At 40.3% G+C, this 17,392-nt stretch overlaps 1 protein-coding gene across 1 annotated transcript in view; it reads left to right on the forward strand.

The window, feature by feature from the left end:
- Positions 1-17,392, forward strand: part of tenm1 (teneurin transmembrane protein 1) — a 172,656-nt gene that overhangs the window by 121,898 nt on the left and 33,366 nt on the right. Inside the window, exons 21-22 of the mRNA XM_058649610.1 lie at positions 561-581; positions 4,225-4,457. Of these exons, the coding sequence (XP_058505593.1) occupies positions 561-581; positions 4,225-4,457 (254 nt within the window). The remainder of the gene's footprint in view (positions 1-560; positions 582-4,224; positions 4,458-17,392) is intronic.

Raw genomic sequence — 17,392 nt, forward strand, 5'->3', positions numbered from 1 at the left:
TCAATCACGTGAGTTCATATGGCATTAGTGCTGGTCTGCATCAGTGGTCGTGATCTTTTTGATCTCAACACACTCTGATGTTTGTCTTTTTGAGTGTGAGGTTCAAACATCACTTCTAATCTACCTCTTTAGGATGAAAGAGAAGCTGAAAGTCTGCTGTGAGACATAGATATTTTTTTTCTTTCTGTGGATTAAGATGATGATATCTTCTACTGCGCTGCGGGCACTAAGTTCTCTATTTCTGTATTTTCTCAAGTGTGGAATCTCAACGGAATTGCAGTCATTTGTCCTGCAATATGTTCTTATGTAACTTTACTCTCTCATTCTGTATTATTATCTTATCTCTGATTTTATTCTTGGTTCAGACAGAGGTTTCATAGTGTCTGTATTTGATACTTCCCCAATCCTTTGGCAGCAAATGCTAAAAAGTGTCCTGTGTCCTAGGTTTGATATTTAATGTCCAGTTGTCTAAATTGTCTCTATTATCACTTTCTAAGGGGGAAGTGACTCTTAAGTAATTGCTTTACCTTCTCTTTTCTCCTCTGTGGCTGATTATGAAGGAACCGGGACACCAGACACAGGTGAGAATTGGTGATCGACACATTTATTGTGCAATTTATTTTGATTTGTTTTCTGCAACACACACAGACACAACCTGAACTCCTCATACACCCAAAGACCTTCGCAAAGATCCTCAAATCAAATCCTCATTTAAATTTCACTGGGTGATATTAAATTTGCAAATTGGAAACCGCGCAAAAATGTCAAGGATTTCTTGTTTCAGAGCGTTAGCAGAACTCTGTATGGAGGATGCAGCGGTTCATTGACTTCCTGATTCAGACTAAGTGCCCGAGGCATGTTTGGCCTCGACATTGTCCCCAGCACTTGCAGTTGATGTGATATCATGTTAGAAAGAAGATGAGGCCGATGTTCTAGTGTGTGCGTGAGTGTACATCTATGTGAGTGCTCCTGTCTGCGTGTTTCCCTGTCAAAGGTCATACTGAGCAGACTTGATGTGTTTTTGTGTGTGTGCTTATGGGGGATTGTGAGAAAGAGAGAAAGTTAATCTGAATCTGTTTGCATCCCAGTCTGGGCCTTTCTGTGTTGAGTGTGCATGTTTTCCCTGTGTGTGTGTGTGTGTGTGTGTGTGTGTGTGTGTGTGTGGGTGGGTGGGTTTGGTTGGGTGGTTGTGTGTGGGTGGGGTGGGTGGTTGGATGGTTTTTCTCAGGATTCTCTGATTGTCCAAAAACATGCAGAGGTTAATTGGACACTCTAAATTGACCATAGGTGTGAGCGTGTGAGTGAATGGTTGTTTGAATCAGAATCAGAATCAGAATCAGAAGAGCTTTATTGCCAAGTATGTGGTTAGGGTTATTTGACGCTATATGTTTGCCCTGCGATGGACAAGCGACCTGTCTAGGGTGTACCCTGCCTTTCAGTGGGAAACAGGTGAATCTTCATCTGCACTACTCTTAGTTTTTAAAAATGCCCATTTTAGTTCGACTATTCCAGACGGAAGAAGAATTCAGAAGACAGTAATGCAACATTTCAAACTCCCATTAAACGCAACCATCTGTCTGAAGAAAACAAAGTGCTGCAGTCTGGAATATAGTGATTTACAAACATATACCAGGAACAGTTCCACCTCCACCTCCACCAGAGCTAAAACCCGCAGATCAAATTCTCTTAAAACTATATTTTAAAGCAAATATGTTTTAGTGTAGATGTAGACTGAAAATATTGGTAAAATAAATCAAATCAAACCTACGAGAGAAAAGGTTGAAACGTCCAACCTCTGCTGCTCCAAATGCAGGCACTGTAGTTAATACTGTACATAAAAAAACTCCACTGATGTTAGCATATATAGCAACTGTATTCTTCACAAGGCACTTTAGATACCCTCACGTCACCCTGGAGATTTTTGCTTCCTGCTTCTTCATTTTTCTCTCCCGCAGCTTTTTACTGTTAGCAGCACATTAGTGTTTCTCTTTTATTCTATACTATTGTTCTCCCAAGTCAAATACATTAATTATTCATCCAGATTCAGCTTTCAAAGCTTTTCACTCCACATTCTTCCCATCAAAGTGCCTATCAGTCCAACACGGCTTCAAAACAAGGTGCTCTCCGAGGGGAGACAATATGGGATGTACTAACAGTAAAATCATTGTCTGTTCTTTCCCTTCAGTAGTTTGAGCGAAGATTATCTTCAAATAGAGAAGGAAGTCCTCCACAATATTGTCTGAGTGCCCAGACGATCAATTCATAGACAGTTAGGATCCGCCAGAACATATCTATGAGCACTGTTTTGTTATTTTGTGTGGAGGGAACAGTGGAGGCATGGAGGGGAGGGGGCTTTGTGAGGCATTGTTTGTGTTGTGGTTGTTCATTTCATTCACTCTGCTTAAATGTATTCAGGGCTATGAGCGTCTAATTGAAAAAAAAAAAAAAACAGACAGGTAAAGTGATTTGTAATCACTTATATCCACCGTGCAATGCCTATGGTTACTCCTGGAGGCTTAACAAATATGAAATACTGCGCAGAGCAGCGGCACACTGTAGAACACGGTGAATAACTCTCTTAGGATCAAGCTTAAATTATGTATGTGCAGTTCAGTGCAGGGGTCTGTAAACAGTTATGCACTTAATGGACTAGATGACTGACAGCACCCTTGTTCCAGGGTGTGTTTTTTTTTCTTCTTCTGGGCTGTGAGAAGGTTTAGTCTCTCTTCAGAGTCTGAAGGTTATTGGCGGCAGGATAGTCTCACAGTGTACAATTGCTCTCCAATGCAAAAACATAATTAAAGAAACTGCTAAGAAAATGTTACAGAAACAAAGAAAGTAGAAATAGTTTTATTGACATTATGATTTACCCCGTAAGACTTTTTTTTTCCCAGTGAATATCAGCTGAAAAAAGAAAAAGAAAAGATGTTTACAAGGTGTTTAATGGCAGGAGACTTTTGACCACACCAAGATGACACTGGATTTCACACCATAGACAGATTGCTGTCATCTCTCTTAGTTGCACAATTTTACACATTCTCACATTGGATGTTTTTTTTTTTTTTTCAATCAGTCCCAATAATTCAACAAACTAACCTGCCAAAGAAGATTTTCTGTAATTAATGAGCTGCCGACTGTTATGTACAGAAGCGAGGCGAGTCTTCTCCTGTGCACAGTGTTGGCACTCTTCCTACGCAAAGAACAGCACATATATAGCTCACAGTCAATATGAGGCTAAATGAAGTCAGTGTTCATGGTGTGCCAACTAAAGCCTCAGGCTTATCCCTGGATCCACGTGGTCGCCGATCTATGGTGTCGCTTCTGAAACGTGGGGTTGTTTCTTTCAACAACTCCCTGCCTCACCGGGAGCATTTCAGAGAGATCTTCAGATGTGTTGACTTGCTCATTGGGTCATTTTTTTTCCTTTACCTTTGTGTGTGTGACTTCTGGCCTGGTGCCACAGATGGTGATTCAGTGGTGGTATACACTCTATGATAGAGAGTCAGCGGGTTGGTGTTTTATTTTAAAACTGGGCTGATGTCTTTCTGACATTGCTCTGTGAGGTCCTGTCAATCCTGATGGGCTCTGTGCAGCTGAACACAGTTTCTGTCAACTTGTTTTCACCTTGACATCGACTACATGTCAGGTTTATGTAACATACAGGCTGTTCTATTCATATAAGAGTAGAGGGGAAAGGATGTAAAGATCGACCCACACATATAATTGTGTTGGCACATGCAAGGAACATATCACTCTTCGGTTTAATGCTTAGAATATATGAGCTTATTAATTTTTTTTCCTCCCCAACAAACTTAGTGAAGAATGCACAGAATGCAATTATCACCTACAACTATAATTCAGCTGCTGTGGCTGCAGCCATCTGTACTATTTAAATTAGAAGACATTAATCATGTTGTTCCAGCACAGGCACAAGTGTACTCCTGGAGTTTCTCGCACTAATGCTATTCACTGGAATGACCTGATTGCTACTAAATACCTTGACTTCAAGTAATGGCGTTGTCAAGTCATGAATACTGAGTAAAATTAGAATTTCCCAAAACAGTTCAAAATACCTTACTGTCAATATATGTTCAAACAGATGGATGCTTCTACGTGCAGTTTGGTAAACAGGAAAACAGAAAAGAAAATTGAAACTATGTGTGTTATTGCAGAATTGACTTGAAGATATTGTCCTCACTAACTTGATTCACCTCCTCCTACCAGCACCAGCCCTGCACACAAGTACTACCTGGCCATGGACCCGAGGGGGGAGGTCCTGTACGTGTCGGACACCAGCAGTCGCAGAGTGTACCGAGTGAGAAACCTTGGGCAGCCCAAAGACCCTTCACGTAACCTGGAGGTAGTGGCTGGGACAGGAGAGCAGTGTCTACCCTTTGACCAGAGCCACTGTGGAGAAGGCAGGAAGGCTGCGGAAGCTGCACTCAATAATCCTCGAGGTAGGAAACAATTAAACTTTACATCTGAGTCCCTCATTTTTTTAAATTTCAGTTCACAGTTCTGAATAGGGCAAACTGGACACTCTAAATTGATTGTAGGCGTGAGAGTGAATGGGTGTTGGCACAGGGCCTCGTACGACCCTCATGTGGAGGATAAAACGGTAGAAGATGGATGGATGGATGGTTCCCAGTTCTTGCACACTGTTGAAGTCAACGTGAACTTAATCAATCTGAATTAGTATTTGTTGGATTGCCAATTAAAAATGAACATAAACGGAGTTCGCTGGGGTGTTTTGGTGCAATAACAAACAACGTAACAAGAAAATATGAATGGAGAAAGAAAAAAAACGGCTGACAATGCTGTACGGGAGTTTCAGAACAGAACAGATGTGCAAGGGATTTTACTATTATTCTAACACATTGTGTCTTTGAGGAGAGATGGTGCACATGGTGTGTGCAGTAATGGAATGCATGATGGAATTCAAGTCAGTGTTGGTCTCTAACTTTACTGATGAGGCTCCGAGCAGAGGGGAAGAAACTATTTTGTAGTGAGAGGTTTTGGTCTAGATGGACCGCAGCCTACTGCGACAGGGGAGTGACTCAAACAGTTTATAGCACGGATGGGAGTCGGCTGCAATCTTGCCTGCATGCCTCAGGGTCCTGGATAGGCTGCAGTCTGCCCTCATCTTTGGAAGCGGTGATGAGGATGGACCCAATGATGGCAGAACTGCACCGTCAATGTCGTTGGCAGGTTAACTTTTTTTGGACTGCCGCAGGAAGCACATGCTCAGTTGTACTTCCTTTGTTAGAGAGGTGATTTTTTTTTTAGCTCCCACTTGAGGTCGTGAGTGATGATGGTGCCCAAGAAGGGAAAACCCTGCAGGGTGATGGAGGAGGCTGGGATTTTTCTGTCCACAACTATTTCCAGTGTCTTCGGCAAGTTATTCGACCTGCTTCAGTTCACCAGATGGTCAATCTCCAGTTGGCTAACTCATCCCCACTACGGATGAGTTAAATGAAGGTGGTGTCATCTGTGAACTTCAGGAACTTCACAGACTGGGACATGGAGGTGCAGCTGTTGGTGCACAGGGAGAAAACAGGGGGAGAAAGAACACAGCCTTGGGTGGAACTGGTGCTGAGGGTCAGAGACATGTTTTACCAGTTTCACCTGCTGCCTCCTGTAGGACAGGATGTCTGTGAGTGTGATGCACCTGCAGCTGGAGTCAGGAAAGCTCAGCTGGAAGAGTGATATCATGTCAATAATGCATACATGGCTTATATCATGTAAATAATCCAGTGCCTCTCCTTTCCATTTCTGTCTGTTGTGATATAGTAACCGTGGTTCACGTAGGTATCTGGGATTTTATTAATTCATTGGGATATTCTAAGTGTTGGGAAAAATCCATCTCTCTGCAGGTGAGGGAGGCACATCATTGAGGCAGCTGCTTATGGCTTGCGGTGCTTACTCCCCACTGTCTCCCATCTTCAAAAGCCGATACTTCAAGTGTAATACTTTAGCCAAAATTAGATAAAACATAATACGCAAGTTAAAAATCTTATTTATGTTATGACAGATCTAGTTTTGGTTTTATATTTTTCAAAAATGCTGGTATTTCACATCGTGGAATACAGAGGATCAGTTTGTATTTTGTCACACGGCACAAACGACATGCTGATCACTGAGGAAACAACTCTACTTTGAACATTGTTTTCATTTAAGTGCAATATTATAATAATTATCTTTGTAGGAGAGTGTGTCATTTGTTTTCATAGCAGCACTGTGCTCACATTTTACTCATTCATCATCTGAAGTTGGACAAAATGTTGTGTGCTCTAATATGTGTAATCTAGATAATGTAGACTAGATATCAGTATCTTTGGAATCCTCCAGCAAAATGTCCCTTCTGTGAGAAGTTGGTAAGTAATTATTCATATTCATAAATATTAATTCACTCCAGGCTGACTGCCTGTCATGAATTATATGTAATTTACTAATAATTGGATAGAAAACATACAACATTGTCAGTTAAAGACAATTACAGCACAAACCCCTGGTGATTCAATTTGCTCTCTTATATATATTGCTGAACGTCTTTATTATTCAAATGGCTATTCAAGTCCCTCAGACACGTTAATGTTATGGCTGCATTAAATACAGTCATTTAAAGCGTTTTTTTCCCCATAATTCATACAATTACACGTCCACTGTAAGCCAATGCTGCAGCATTAAAAACATTCGGTTCAAAACTCCACATTACATTGGCACTAGCAGGGTTGTTGATACGAGCAAGGGCTCGATAGAAACATTGTGGCTGTGCCTTTTTCTACTTCATGACCTTCCACGAACGTTTTATAACAAACCAGCATCATTTGTTCCATTTTCCTTTAAGAGGCAACAGACAACATTTGTGTTAATAATGTTTCCTGTTTTGATGGAAAGACACAGCAGTAGCAGCAGCTGGTGTTGTGTCATAATAAGCATACATGTGGAAAAAAAACAAACCATGATAGATAGCCAGGTCAAGTGGACGCTATTCTCTTAGGATCTTGGAACCGTATCCCACTGACTAATTACAAGCAAGACTTGTATACGTGTGGATTGTATCATTTTCCTATCACCATTACATGGTGCAGTCATTTTTAACATGGCGACAGGTTTATGACAAAGCGCTGTCTGTTTCCGCTTTACAAATAAGTCGTTTACAAAATGTTGACTTTACAACAAGGAAAGTACCTCTCAGAGACTAGACCTTTCATGCAGGAGATATTTCGCAATTTCACAGCAGGAAAAGCAAAAAGTATGGCCCATAAAACCAGTAATTATGGCTTCAGTCTATTCAGGTGTTCCATTTTCAGTTCCAGTTATGCATGCTGCCTTACTGTCATGTCACATCAATAGAAAAGGCCATTAAAATGTTGTTAGTTGGATCTGTGCTTATCTTGCTTTGATGAATTAAAGAAGGGGGGGGTCTGTTGTGTTTGCTTTGTAGTCCACTGACTGCTGACTGCACGTAGAGCCCAGGAAATGGAACAGTCTATTCTTGGTTGGACTGACTGACTCATCCAGCCATAAAGCCTGATTTACGAAAATCCTTAGAAAAATGCGTCAAAAGTGGGATTTGTTTTCCTCTCATTATCATTTACGGTCACACTGTCCCACAACATTGTACTTAAACACCATGCAGACTCAGGTAATTAAACCCTGAGCTCTGCATTCATGTCACCGTGATTGTCAGAAATACAATTATAGAGTACATTACATAATGTGCATGCGCTGCACACTTTACCATCCAGTGGGATTCTCGTTCAGTCATTTTAGAGATACTCAGTGGAATTTATCGTGAATAGGGAGAAACTGGACATGAGAAAATGAGAATAGTCATGACAAGAAAAGTAAAGAAAAGACTTGACTAACAATTTGAGCATGGCTTCCCCTGGGTTTCAGGAGAGAATGGCACATGTAAGGACTAAACTCAACCAAAATAGGTCCGTCATGTTCAGCTTTTCTTACACTCTGAAGTGTACAAGTTCAGTTCTGCTTCCCTGCTAGTTGTAGCCCAGTTTATGCTATTTGAATAAATGCGCATACATTTAAATAAGCCCGGAGTGTCGATTTAAATTGGTTAATCACTCTGACCTTTTTCATTGCTGACAGGAGTGGATTTTAGCAATGTGTTTTCTTTGCTGTTGTATTATATTGATATTTCCTTTCTTATGGCCTGCCTGTTAGCTCAACTATGGATGTTGGATGTAGGGATATGAGGGAAGATATCAGCACCTTCTATTTACTGCACCACATATTTATTCATTCATTAATTACCCCCTTTCACATTTTCCTTATTCTGCTTTTGCCCTTATGCACTGGGATTGAAAGCTTTGAAAAGTAAAAGTAGCTTACACCTCAAACACATTCTTCAAGTAATGGTCAATATTATCATTTGAGAAACAAACTCTAATAATCCATCCACCTGAACTTGGATGTACAGTATGTCATTTGCTCCTCAGAGAAATTTGCTTTTACAGAGTAAAAAATACAGTTCTAATGTTACAAGAAGTAAGGTTTTTGCAGCAGCTGAACTAACTGCAGAGAACTAGTTTTCTATTTTTGCCTCTTTGGCCTCCTGTTCTGTCTCACACTATTTATTACGAGATAGGTCTACATGAATAGCAAGCCTTAATTCAGACGTGGTGATGTTCAGGTAGGCCACAAATAGAAATTATCTCTTGTCCCGTTGTCCCATCTTTCCTGATGTATTACTGTGCAGAGTGCTGTCTAACACTGTTGTGATAATTAGACTGAGTTATTAATGTGCCAGACCCAAAGCTTTCATTTCAAATAGCAAATGAATGGACACGTTAAAGGAATAAAAAGTATATTTTTAGAGAGCATTTTTAGAATAATGGTTCATGTCAAAGTGGCATATCTTATCACTAATCACATATCTATAAATGCCAGAAAACGTCTCTCTGTCTGTTAACCTTGGCAGGTTACTAAGGGAACCAGTGTGTACAGTGGTGAGTGTGGATGAGATATGCAAGAGATATCAGTAAAAAAGCAGGCACCCACTGAATGGGAATTGCACTAGGGTTTATATTAAGGATAAATCTAAATCCTTCTATATGAACTGCAGTGTCAAAGCTAATTTGGCAAGTCATAAAAATGCAGAGGTTTGATTAACCACTGTAACCTTGACACCAAGTTATCTATTTCATAAACAGACAGCAAATAACATTAGTATTTTAAATTACAGCCTCTTCATATCTATATCTGAAAAAATGTGAGTTTGATATTCTTTAAAACAAACTCTAGCAAATTGGATTTTCAATATTCAATATTTGTTCAAACTTCATATGAATCAGTATCGTTTATGATATCTCTACTCAACAAATTATTTAGTTAGATTCATTTAATTTGGTGAACTTAGCAAGTTGAATTAACTTTAACTAATCATAAATGTGTCATGGTTATTGGAAGCTTAATTACAGAACTGAAATTAAAACCCACCTGCAGTGCCTTCACACTCCACCAGGGGTCTGCGGCCCACACTTATAATTTATCCACTACATGGTGCCAGCTCGCCTCGCCTCGCCTCATCACGGCTCAACTCTACACAGTATGGTTGGTTTTCCATTACATAATAGTGCCTACTCCTACCTACTGCACGGCTGCATGAAACAGTTGTGACTTTGTTTTTTTTTTTTTTTTTTTTTTAAACTAGTGACTAGTGACTTGTAAAGCAGTTATTTTTAATGTCCTGAATCATTAGAATCAGTTCCTTAAAAATGATTTGTTCAGTTCTTCCTCCATGACCAGAGCACACACTCCGTCTGACAGTCACTGGACTGAGATACAGCGGCAGGGTTTGTGACAACTGCAGGTTGTAATTATTGAAGTGACAAAATACCAGTGACACAACCGTCACAAGTGGTGTCCAAAACACAGTGTTGAGATATAACATATTAAATAAACATATACATGTAAAAAACATCATGAATGTGTCTAACACACTGGCAACTCAGATGGGGAGAGGAGACTACAGATATATATACACACCCAAGTACTAATTAACAGATGACACATACAGTCCAATACAGAAGCACAATAAAAATAACTAAGAAATGAAGTAAAACAAATAACAAAGACATGCACACACACACACAAGCTTCTCTAGGGATTATAGAGAAAATATAATAGCAAGCTGCAGTTCCCTGGGTGAAAATGCCTTTTGATTTGAAATGATAGAAAATAACTCAAATAGTCACTCATTACAACCGAGGTGTGAAGACCATCTCTGAGCACACAGCAGAAAACCACAGCGGACAGTTTGTCAGGTCCACATACCTACACAAGCGGTGGGTGAGTTATACGCAGTACATACTGTATAGTATATGGTGAGGAACAGTGATGAACATGAATATGAGAGACAGGATTAGAGTTGGCACGATGTCAGGGAGGAAGGAACATCATTGCCTCTCATTCATCAATGTCATCATGGTGTCTGTAGATTAGCTAATTAGATCTGTTGTAGTTTCTGCAGAACATGACTTTAATTCTGGGTAACACTTTACATTATAGTGGTAATATGATAACAGTGTGGTAAGTAATATTACAATTTATATAGTAATAGCTTGGTAATAACATTTGAAAATGCATGTCGGACATAAGGAGGAGGATTTTGACTTTATCATGATATTACCCTCCTCTTAAAGAATTATTGCCACACTGTTAACATGCTGTTACTGTACCATAATGTTGTTTCCTAGATGGAAGATAGTTTCTCTAATTGTCGATATTTTTGATTAAAACCATTCTTAAAGTGTGTCTTTGCTCAGGGGCTCTGAACTCATCACGGATGCAATAAAGCTTGTGCACTGTTTTTTTTAGTGTTAAATGTTGCATCTGTTGTTTTCCAGAGGTTGTAAGGATACATTGTTATTATTATTATGTTTTTATGTTTCCACCAGCCAGCATGTGTGGAATCAGGTCACTGTATGGCTGACATCATATACTGTAGTCAGGAAAAGCCTGGAAAATAGGACATCCGGGGGTTGCATTGTACCAAAAACATGTGCTGCAAGGAAGAGGAAATAATCACTTTACTGCCCTCACCAATCACACCCCCACACACGGGGCCAACTCTTGGTCCCCAGGTCGCACAGGAGATTTAGCCACAGGGCTGTCACTCAAGCTCTACCCACAGTCCTCGATGGCCTGTCCTGTCACTCACACACGCGTGCTCGTGCATGTGCAGTCTGATGTCGGAGGCAGACAGCCAGTCAATATAGAGCACAATAAACAAATGTAGTGCAGAAGTGAGTCCACTCTTCACATGTCACTGGCTCGACATATAAAGTAGCTTTGAATGGGACAGCAGATCTGTTATTTCTCCCTGAACTTTTTAGTTGCAAAGACAAAAGAAGATGAGAATGGATTCCTGTTAGAATTTGACGGACAATTTGAAGACTATTTTCCCAGCACATGCGCCACTTGTACTTTAGAGCAGGGCAGCATCTCTGTAATAGATTGTTCTGTCCCATGACTCCTTTTCTCACAGTCAAGTATTTTATACTCTTTGACTTACTGCACTTCAGACTCTCTTCTGTGACCGTTGTCTCATAAAGCCTCTGGAGATTTCTGCCTGGAGTCCCTGGTTCCCTGTCATCCATCTGCCACAACCTGCACTCTTCCTCCTCCCCCTCCTCCTCCTCGCAGCCTCTTACCAATGGTAATGAGTGGTAGACTTCACAGAGAAATATCTGTCCTTCTATTTCTTTTTTTTGATTCTGCAGCACTGATATTTGTCTTGTGTCCTCTTCAAAATTAGAGGCTTCCTTCGGTTTTCCTTCTTGCTCTCTGATGATTCATCCATGTGTCCTACTCTTGACATAGCTGCATTTGGCCTGCTGTGACACACAATATTGTACAACACAGCAAACAGTTGTTACACAGTAATCCATAATTTTCATTTAGCCAACAGTGTTACAGCACTATTCAGCACACTGTTGTTGCCCAATTTTACAGTCTCTCCGAAGCTTAAGATGCAGGGATTATCTTGTGTCCTTCAACGCTCACTTATGAATACAAGATCTGGGGCATTGTTCAGAGTTGGCTCCACATGCAGCTCTGCAGTCAATTAGCACGGTAAATAAACGGCCTTGCTCCATTTAGAAAGGATTTCATGTCTGACATGAAAGAGTCTCCAGTCCCACGGGACCCCAAAGCTTTAGCTTGAATCTCTATACTTGGGTGTGTTAATATATAAAGATGGTTGCATGAATGTAAAAACATCTCTCTGTTTCATGTGTCGGTTTGGACAGAGGACATTAGAGTGACGCCAGTGAAGGAGAGTTTAGTTGTTGTTTGCAATGTGCAGGTCTTATCTATTTTTTGTTGACTAGTCCCAAACAGCAAAGCTGACATCCACAGAGAGAGGTGTGTGTGTGTGTGTGTGCATGTGTGTGCATGTGGCAGTGTTAGTGCTTGCAGTGTTGGTCTCTCACTCTGACCCACAGGGGGCAGACTAATGCCCTTATCAGAAGCTGACACGCTGCTACCACATTTCTCCCTCCTGCCCCAATAGCCTCTCCCTCACTCCATTTCTTTTCTCTTCTCCTGTGCTTTTCTTTGTCTCTTTTTCCATCTCTATCTTCCCCAACACTGAGCACCACAACACATTTGTCCCCGTCTCACTCAGCCTCACAGCTACTACACGCCATGAGCAGGGCCAGGGTGACAAATGAAGCAGTATGGTGTTTAAAGCTGGTCGCGGACATTAGCATGTTGAACAGTCAGGGAGTTTAAAAAGGGGTAAATTTGCTTCACATGGCACATCACTGCTCATAGGCGTCATTTTAAAACAGTATCCATCTTGGCTGATGGTTAACGTATAAGCAGAATATATGACATATACATATTTAATATCATCTCACACTGGGCAAGGTCTCATTTAAGGAGATAAATAAAACATGGCGTGACGTTCCCCAGTTTGTTTCATCAGTATGAATCAAGCATTTCAAATGTTCTTCAAGCCCTCATAAGAAGATTACTCTTGTTTTTTTTTTTTTTTTTATTTTATCTGATGTGTTTATTTGTTTGTCTGCATGTGGTTGACTGTGAAGTTACTGGAGATGAAGTTGTGGGCAATTAATTTTACAGTGCTTGTTTGTATCTTTTGTTTTTGTTTTGTTTGGTAGAGGCATGTTGTGTTTTTGGTTTATTTAAAAATATATATGCAAGCAAATTAGGAATTAGGGGTGTCACTTTTTCCAAAAGCCATGGTCTGGATATGATGTGGCGTGCTATACCATCAAATGTTTTCACATATTTTGTTATTTATAAAAAAAAAAACGGGCACACACTGCTTTTCAGACGCCATTGTGTCAGGTGGATTGTTCGGCTTCTCCATGTTTACAGAAAAAAACCTCACTGTCTTCTTTTTGGGCTAAGAGTGCGGTCACAGTGGATAAGGCCAAGTCATGATCACAGCGCCCTCTGCTGGACGATGCAGTAATTACATCAAATGGTCTAAAGTGCCTCTAGGCTGTATGTATTGAACTCAAACAGGATTTTAAGGTTGAATTGTTAACTTGTTTTCTGAAGTTAGAGATACCCGAATTTTTGGGGATATCCTCGCGCACTGGTCACCTGCCAGTGTTATTTAGGGAAGTGTCAAAACATGGCATGGGTGTGATTAGGAGCGTTCCCCAGTTTGTTCCATCAGTATTGAAGCTTCTCCTCCAGGAGAGGATTCATATATGAGAGGTTGTGTGCTGTAAATGCACAGCTCTTATCACTGCAGCCTGCATTTCACTTTCCCCAATCCTGCCACTTACCAAACTGTGTTTGCTGGCTGCAGCAGTGAAGTTATAAGATCTCTTAAGGCTGTGCAGCCTTCTGTGCCAGCTGCTTTGTGTTTTAACTTTGGAAAGAATATGCCATTGTTATTCTACCTCTGGCTCCCATAGCGTTTAGGGCAGAGTGATTGTTGCGTCTAACAAAATAGAGAAAGAGAGCGAGAGAGGGGGAGAGGATTAAATTGATAGAGACAAAGAAGGAGCTCACAACTGAAATAGAGTGTGTGTGTGTGAGAGAGAGAGAGAAAGAGAGTGCAACAGAAAAAAAATAATATGAAATTAATAGAGAAAAATGAGGAATGGGAGGAAAGTGAGAGCAGGGGAGTGAATGAAATGGATAAAGAGAGAGAGAGAGAGCTAAATCCTGCAGTGTGTGCCAGTCCCACACCTCATCTGCATATTAAACTGGCCCTGTGGCTGCATTCCCTCTCTGAGGGTCAACGATCATTGTTTCTCTTGGTTTAAACAGAGCACTACTTCGCAAAACAAGGGCATCAGATAAGTCACACTGTGTTTTTATCTCCAAGATTTAGTTTATGTGTGAGCGTGTGCATGCTGTATGTGTACGCGGTTTTCACCAGCCTGCCCCCGTGTCTCATTTCACATTGACCAGGCTTTTGTCTTTGCCCCTGGACATTCCTGCATTAATGATACACACATGAATTAATCACACAGCAAGGCAAACAGCAGCATACTCCGTGATAATGCAAAGCAGAGAAAAGTCGTCGGGTCATGCTATTTCCACCACATCTTGTTCTGTCACTGCAGCATCCATGATAATTAGAAGATTGGCAATAGTTTGTGTGCATCACTGAGCAGCCACAATATGAGAATCTGCCAGAGACTCGTTTCTCCCAAAACTAATGCTAATAATAAAGCTGCCAGGGGCAAATCTGGAGGGCTGAGGAAAAACATCAAGTAAAGCACAGGTAATTCAGGGACTTGTCCAGCCAGTGAGCAGTTTTTACATGATTGGAGAAAGAATTGCAGAGATACAGCCCACGTCGTGTTTGTACATTTATTGCTGACTTTGTGACAGCCAAACACTCTGCCTGACAGCTGCAGGACTCCCAAAACTATTCAATCACCTCTACAAAAGTTTGTTAAGCCTCTTCCGCTATATTACATTGTGACACATGAGAGAGTCCGTTTCCGGGATGTGTTAATCTTCAGTAAGAATTCTGATGATTCATGATTTCATTCTCTTTGATTAAAAAAAGGAAATTGGAAATATTCAAATGGTCCAACTCTTAATTCTGTTTCTTCTTGAAGACAAATTTAAGGAAACTCATTTTTGCATATTCATGCCGAAAGTTCCCTGTTACATCAATTTGAAGTTACTTTCAAAAACTGAACTGGGGAATGAAGCAACAAGTCCACATCACCAGAAGACAGAGCAGGTATAACCTGAGATTGTTTTACTCCAGTGTCAGGAGAACTGCAGTCTAAAGTTTGACTCCAGTCATTGCTATAGTAACTCCTGTCATCATCAGTTGTGCATCTTGATTTAACTTTCCAGACATGGCGTTTTACACTTTAGTAACAAACTATGGCCTACAACAGTAGTAGTTTGACAAAACTCACTGGCAAATGCAAAAAGGGGATCAGTCATGATTGAAATGACCCACTCTGATGAACCAGGACAGATGACTTGGACTGTGAAGGCCGTGAAGGCCCTTGAATCATCTGACAGGGTTGCGGTGACCATCACTACTGATGGAGTCCAAGGCTCCTGCCTCCAGCTCACTTTACTCAGCTGCTAGACAGAGCAGGACTTCTGCAGTGAAAAGGTTTATTTGGCAGCTGGGAAAACATACGACCACTGGACCAGGTGGAGGTGTCATTGGCACTACACATGAGAGACCAGCGGTAACATTAGGTATAGTGGATGAAAGTATGGAAGAAATATGCTTTGTATGTATGGGCAGCAATTATGGAAACAAAGCCAAAGTGTCATCTTCAGACAGTAGACAGTTTTATTCCTTATTTGTGATTAAGTTTGCAGTCCACACACACACACACACACACACACACACAGCCATAATGATAACTGGTTTTAAGTCCCAGTGTCTCATAAAAGACGTGTTTGATGAAACAGGAAACTGAAACAGCAAAGGTGATCCAAGAATTACAAATGAATAGCACAAAAAAAAGTACGAAAAAAGCTGAGAGGTTTATCAAAGAAACCAAACAAAGCACAAAGAGACAGACTAAAATGAAGCAGATCACAGGTTAGCATTCGGACGTGGGACCAGGTGGGACATGCTGGGGGCATAGCTTAGAGCAGTAACTGTTGCAATGTGATATCACAAAGTCTTTATGACTTCTATTTAGGCACCGTTTTTGGATACGGACTGGGAGGATTTCTCTGTGGATTGAGGAGTTTTATATTTTCACAGTGTGAAGTACCTAGATCTGCTTTACAGTATAAAAACATGGAAATCACACTTTCTATGGGACCTTTAACTGAAAAACATCTACATCCAGTACCGAGGAGCATTATAGCTTACAAAGCTGGCTGGGGAAGCACAGCTCGTCTCACCAATGGAGATAATGTTGCTCTGTGCAATGCTGAAACAGCTTTTGGTGTGAGAGCCCTGTAGGAGTTTTTTATGTGCTATAACAAGGTCACACTACTTCTGTGTAATCATTACTTCAAGGCCACAAGAGACTGCTCATCAGGATATGTGGCCATGTAGTAGGTCATTTAAACTTAAGTTTCTCCCTTAACTATTGTGATCTTGACTCTAACCAGAAAGATTCTTCACGATTGATTTGGGACTTGAGCTGTAAAACGCCAAAAATTATTAAAAACAAATCTGAAAATAAAGTTAATCTACAAATTATATATGATCTAAATTGGATTGATTTAACCCTTTAACACCTAAGCCTCAAAATGAACTGAACTCTTTTTTTTTGGATCATTTTAACCAGAAAATGATCCTGTGAGTAAGTGTTTTTGCCCATTTTTCCAGAATGACTTTCAATATCTGGCAGTTATTTACAATTTACTGGTATGTTAAATTAAAATCAATAATACAAAACTTTTTACTTGTACATGAACACCCGATTTTGTGTGTTAAATTTGAAAGTTAAACAGTATATAACACATTCAAAATAACATTTTATTGTGAATAAAATTGTCTCTATGTCCAAAAACAGGCCAAAAAATGGAAAATATTAACGGTACTGTTGTAATATGTACAACTCTCTCCTCTCTGGTGACAAAGACACTGATTTGCCGGCTTCCTGCAACAGCGCGAGTGAAATTACTGTAATAACCACATGTTGGCTTTGACGTGCAACAGAAACTGTTGGAATTGTTCTCAGCATTAAAGGGTTAATAAAAAGGGTTAAAGGTATGAAATTCTGCTAATATGTTAAAACTGGATTATTTGTACCAGCTGCATTAGTGATGATAATAATACATATGAGAACCACACAATCAAACAAATAGTTCAATCTCTGTCAAAATAAATGCATTGAAACATGACTTTAAATGAAGCGTGATGTCAGTGCTAGATGGCTCATTTTAGTGAACCCTCATTTTCATTCAATGTCATGTTGCCGTGGCTTTGTTT

This window comes from Solea solea, chromosome 14, assembly GCF_958295425.1.
Source record: "Solea solea chromosome 14, fSolSol10.1, whole genome shotgun sequence".
Classification (NCBI taxonomy): domain Eukaryota; kingdom Metazoa; phylum Chordata; class Actinopteri; order Pleuronectiformes; family Soleidae; genus Solea; species Solea solea.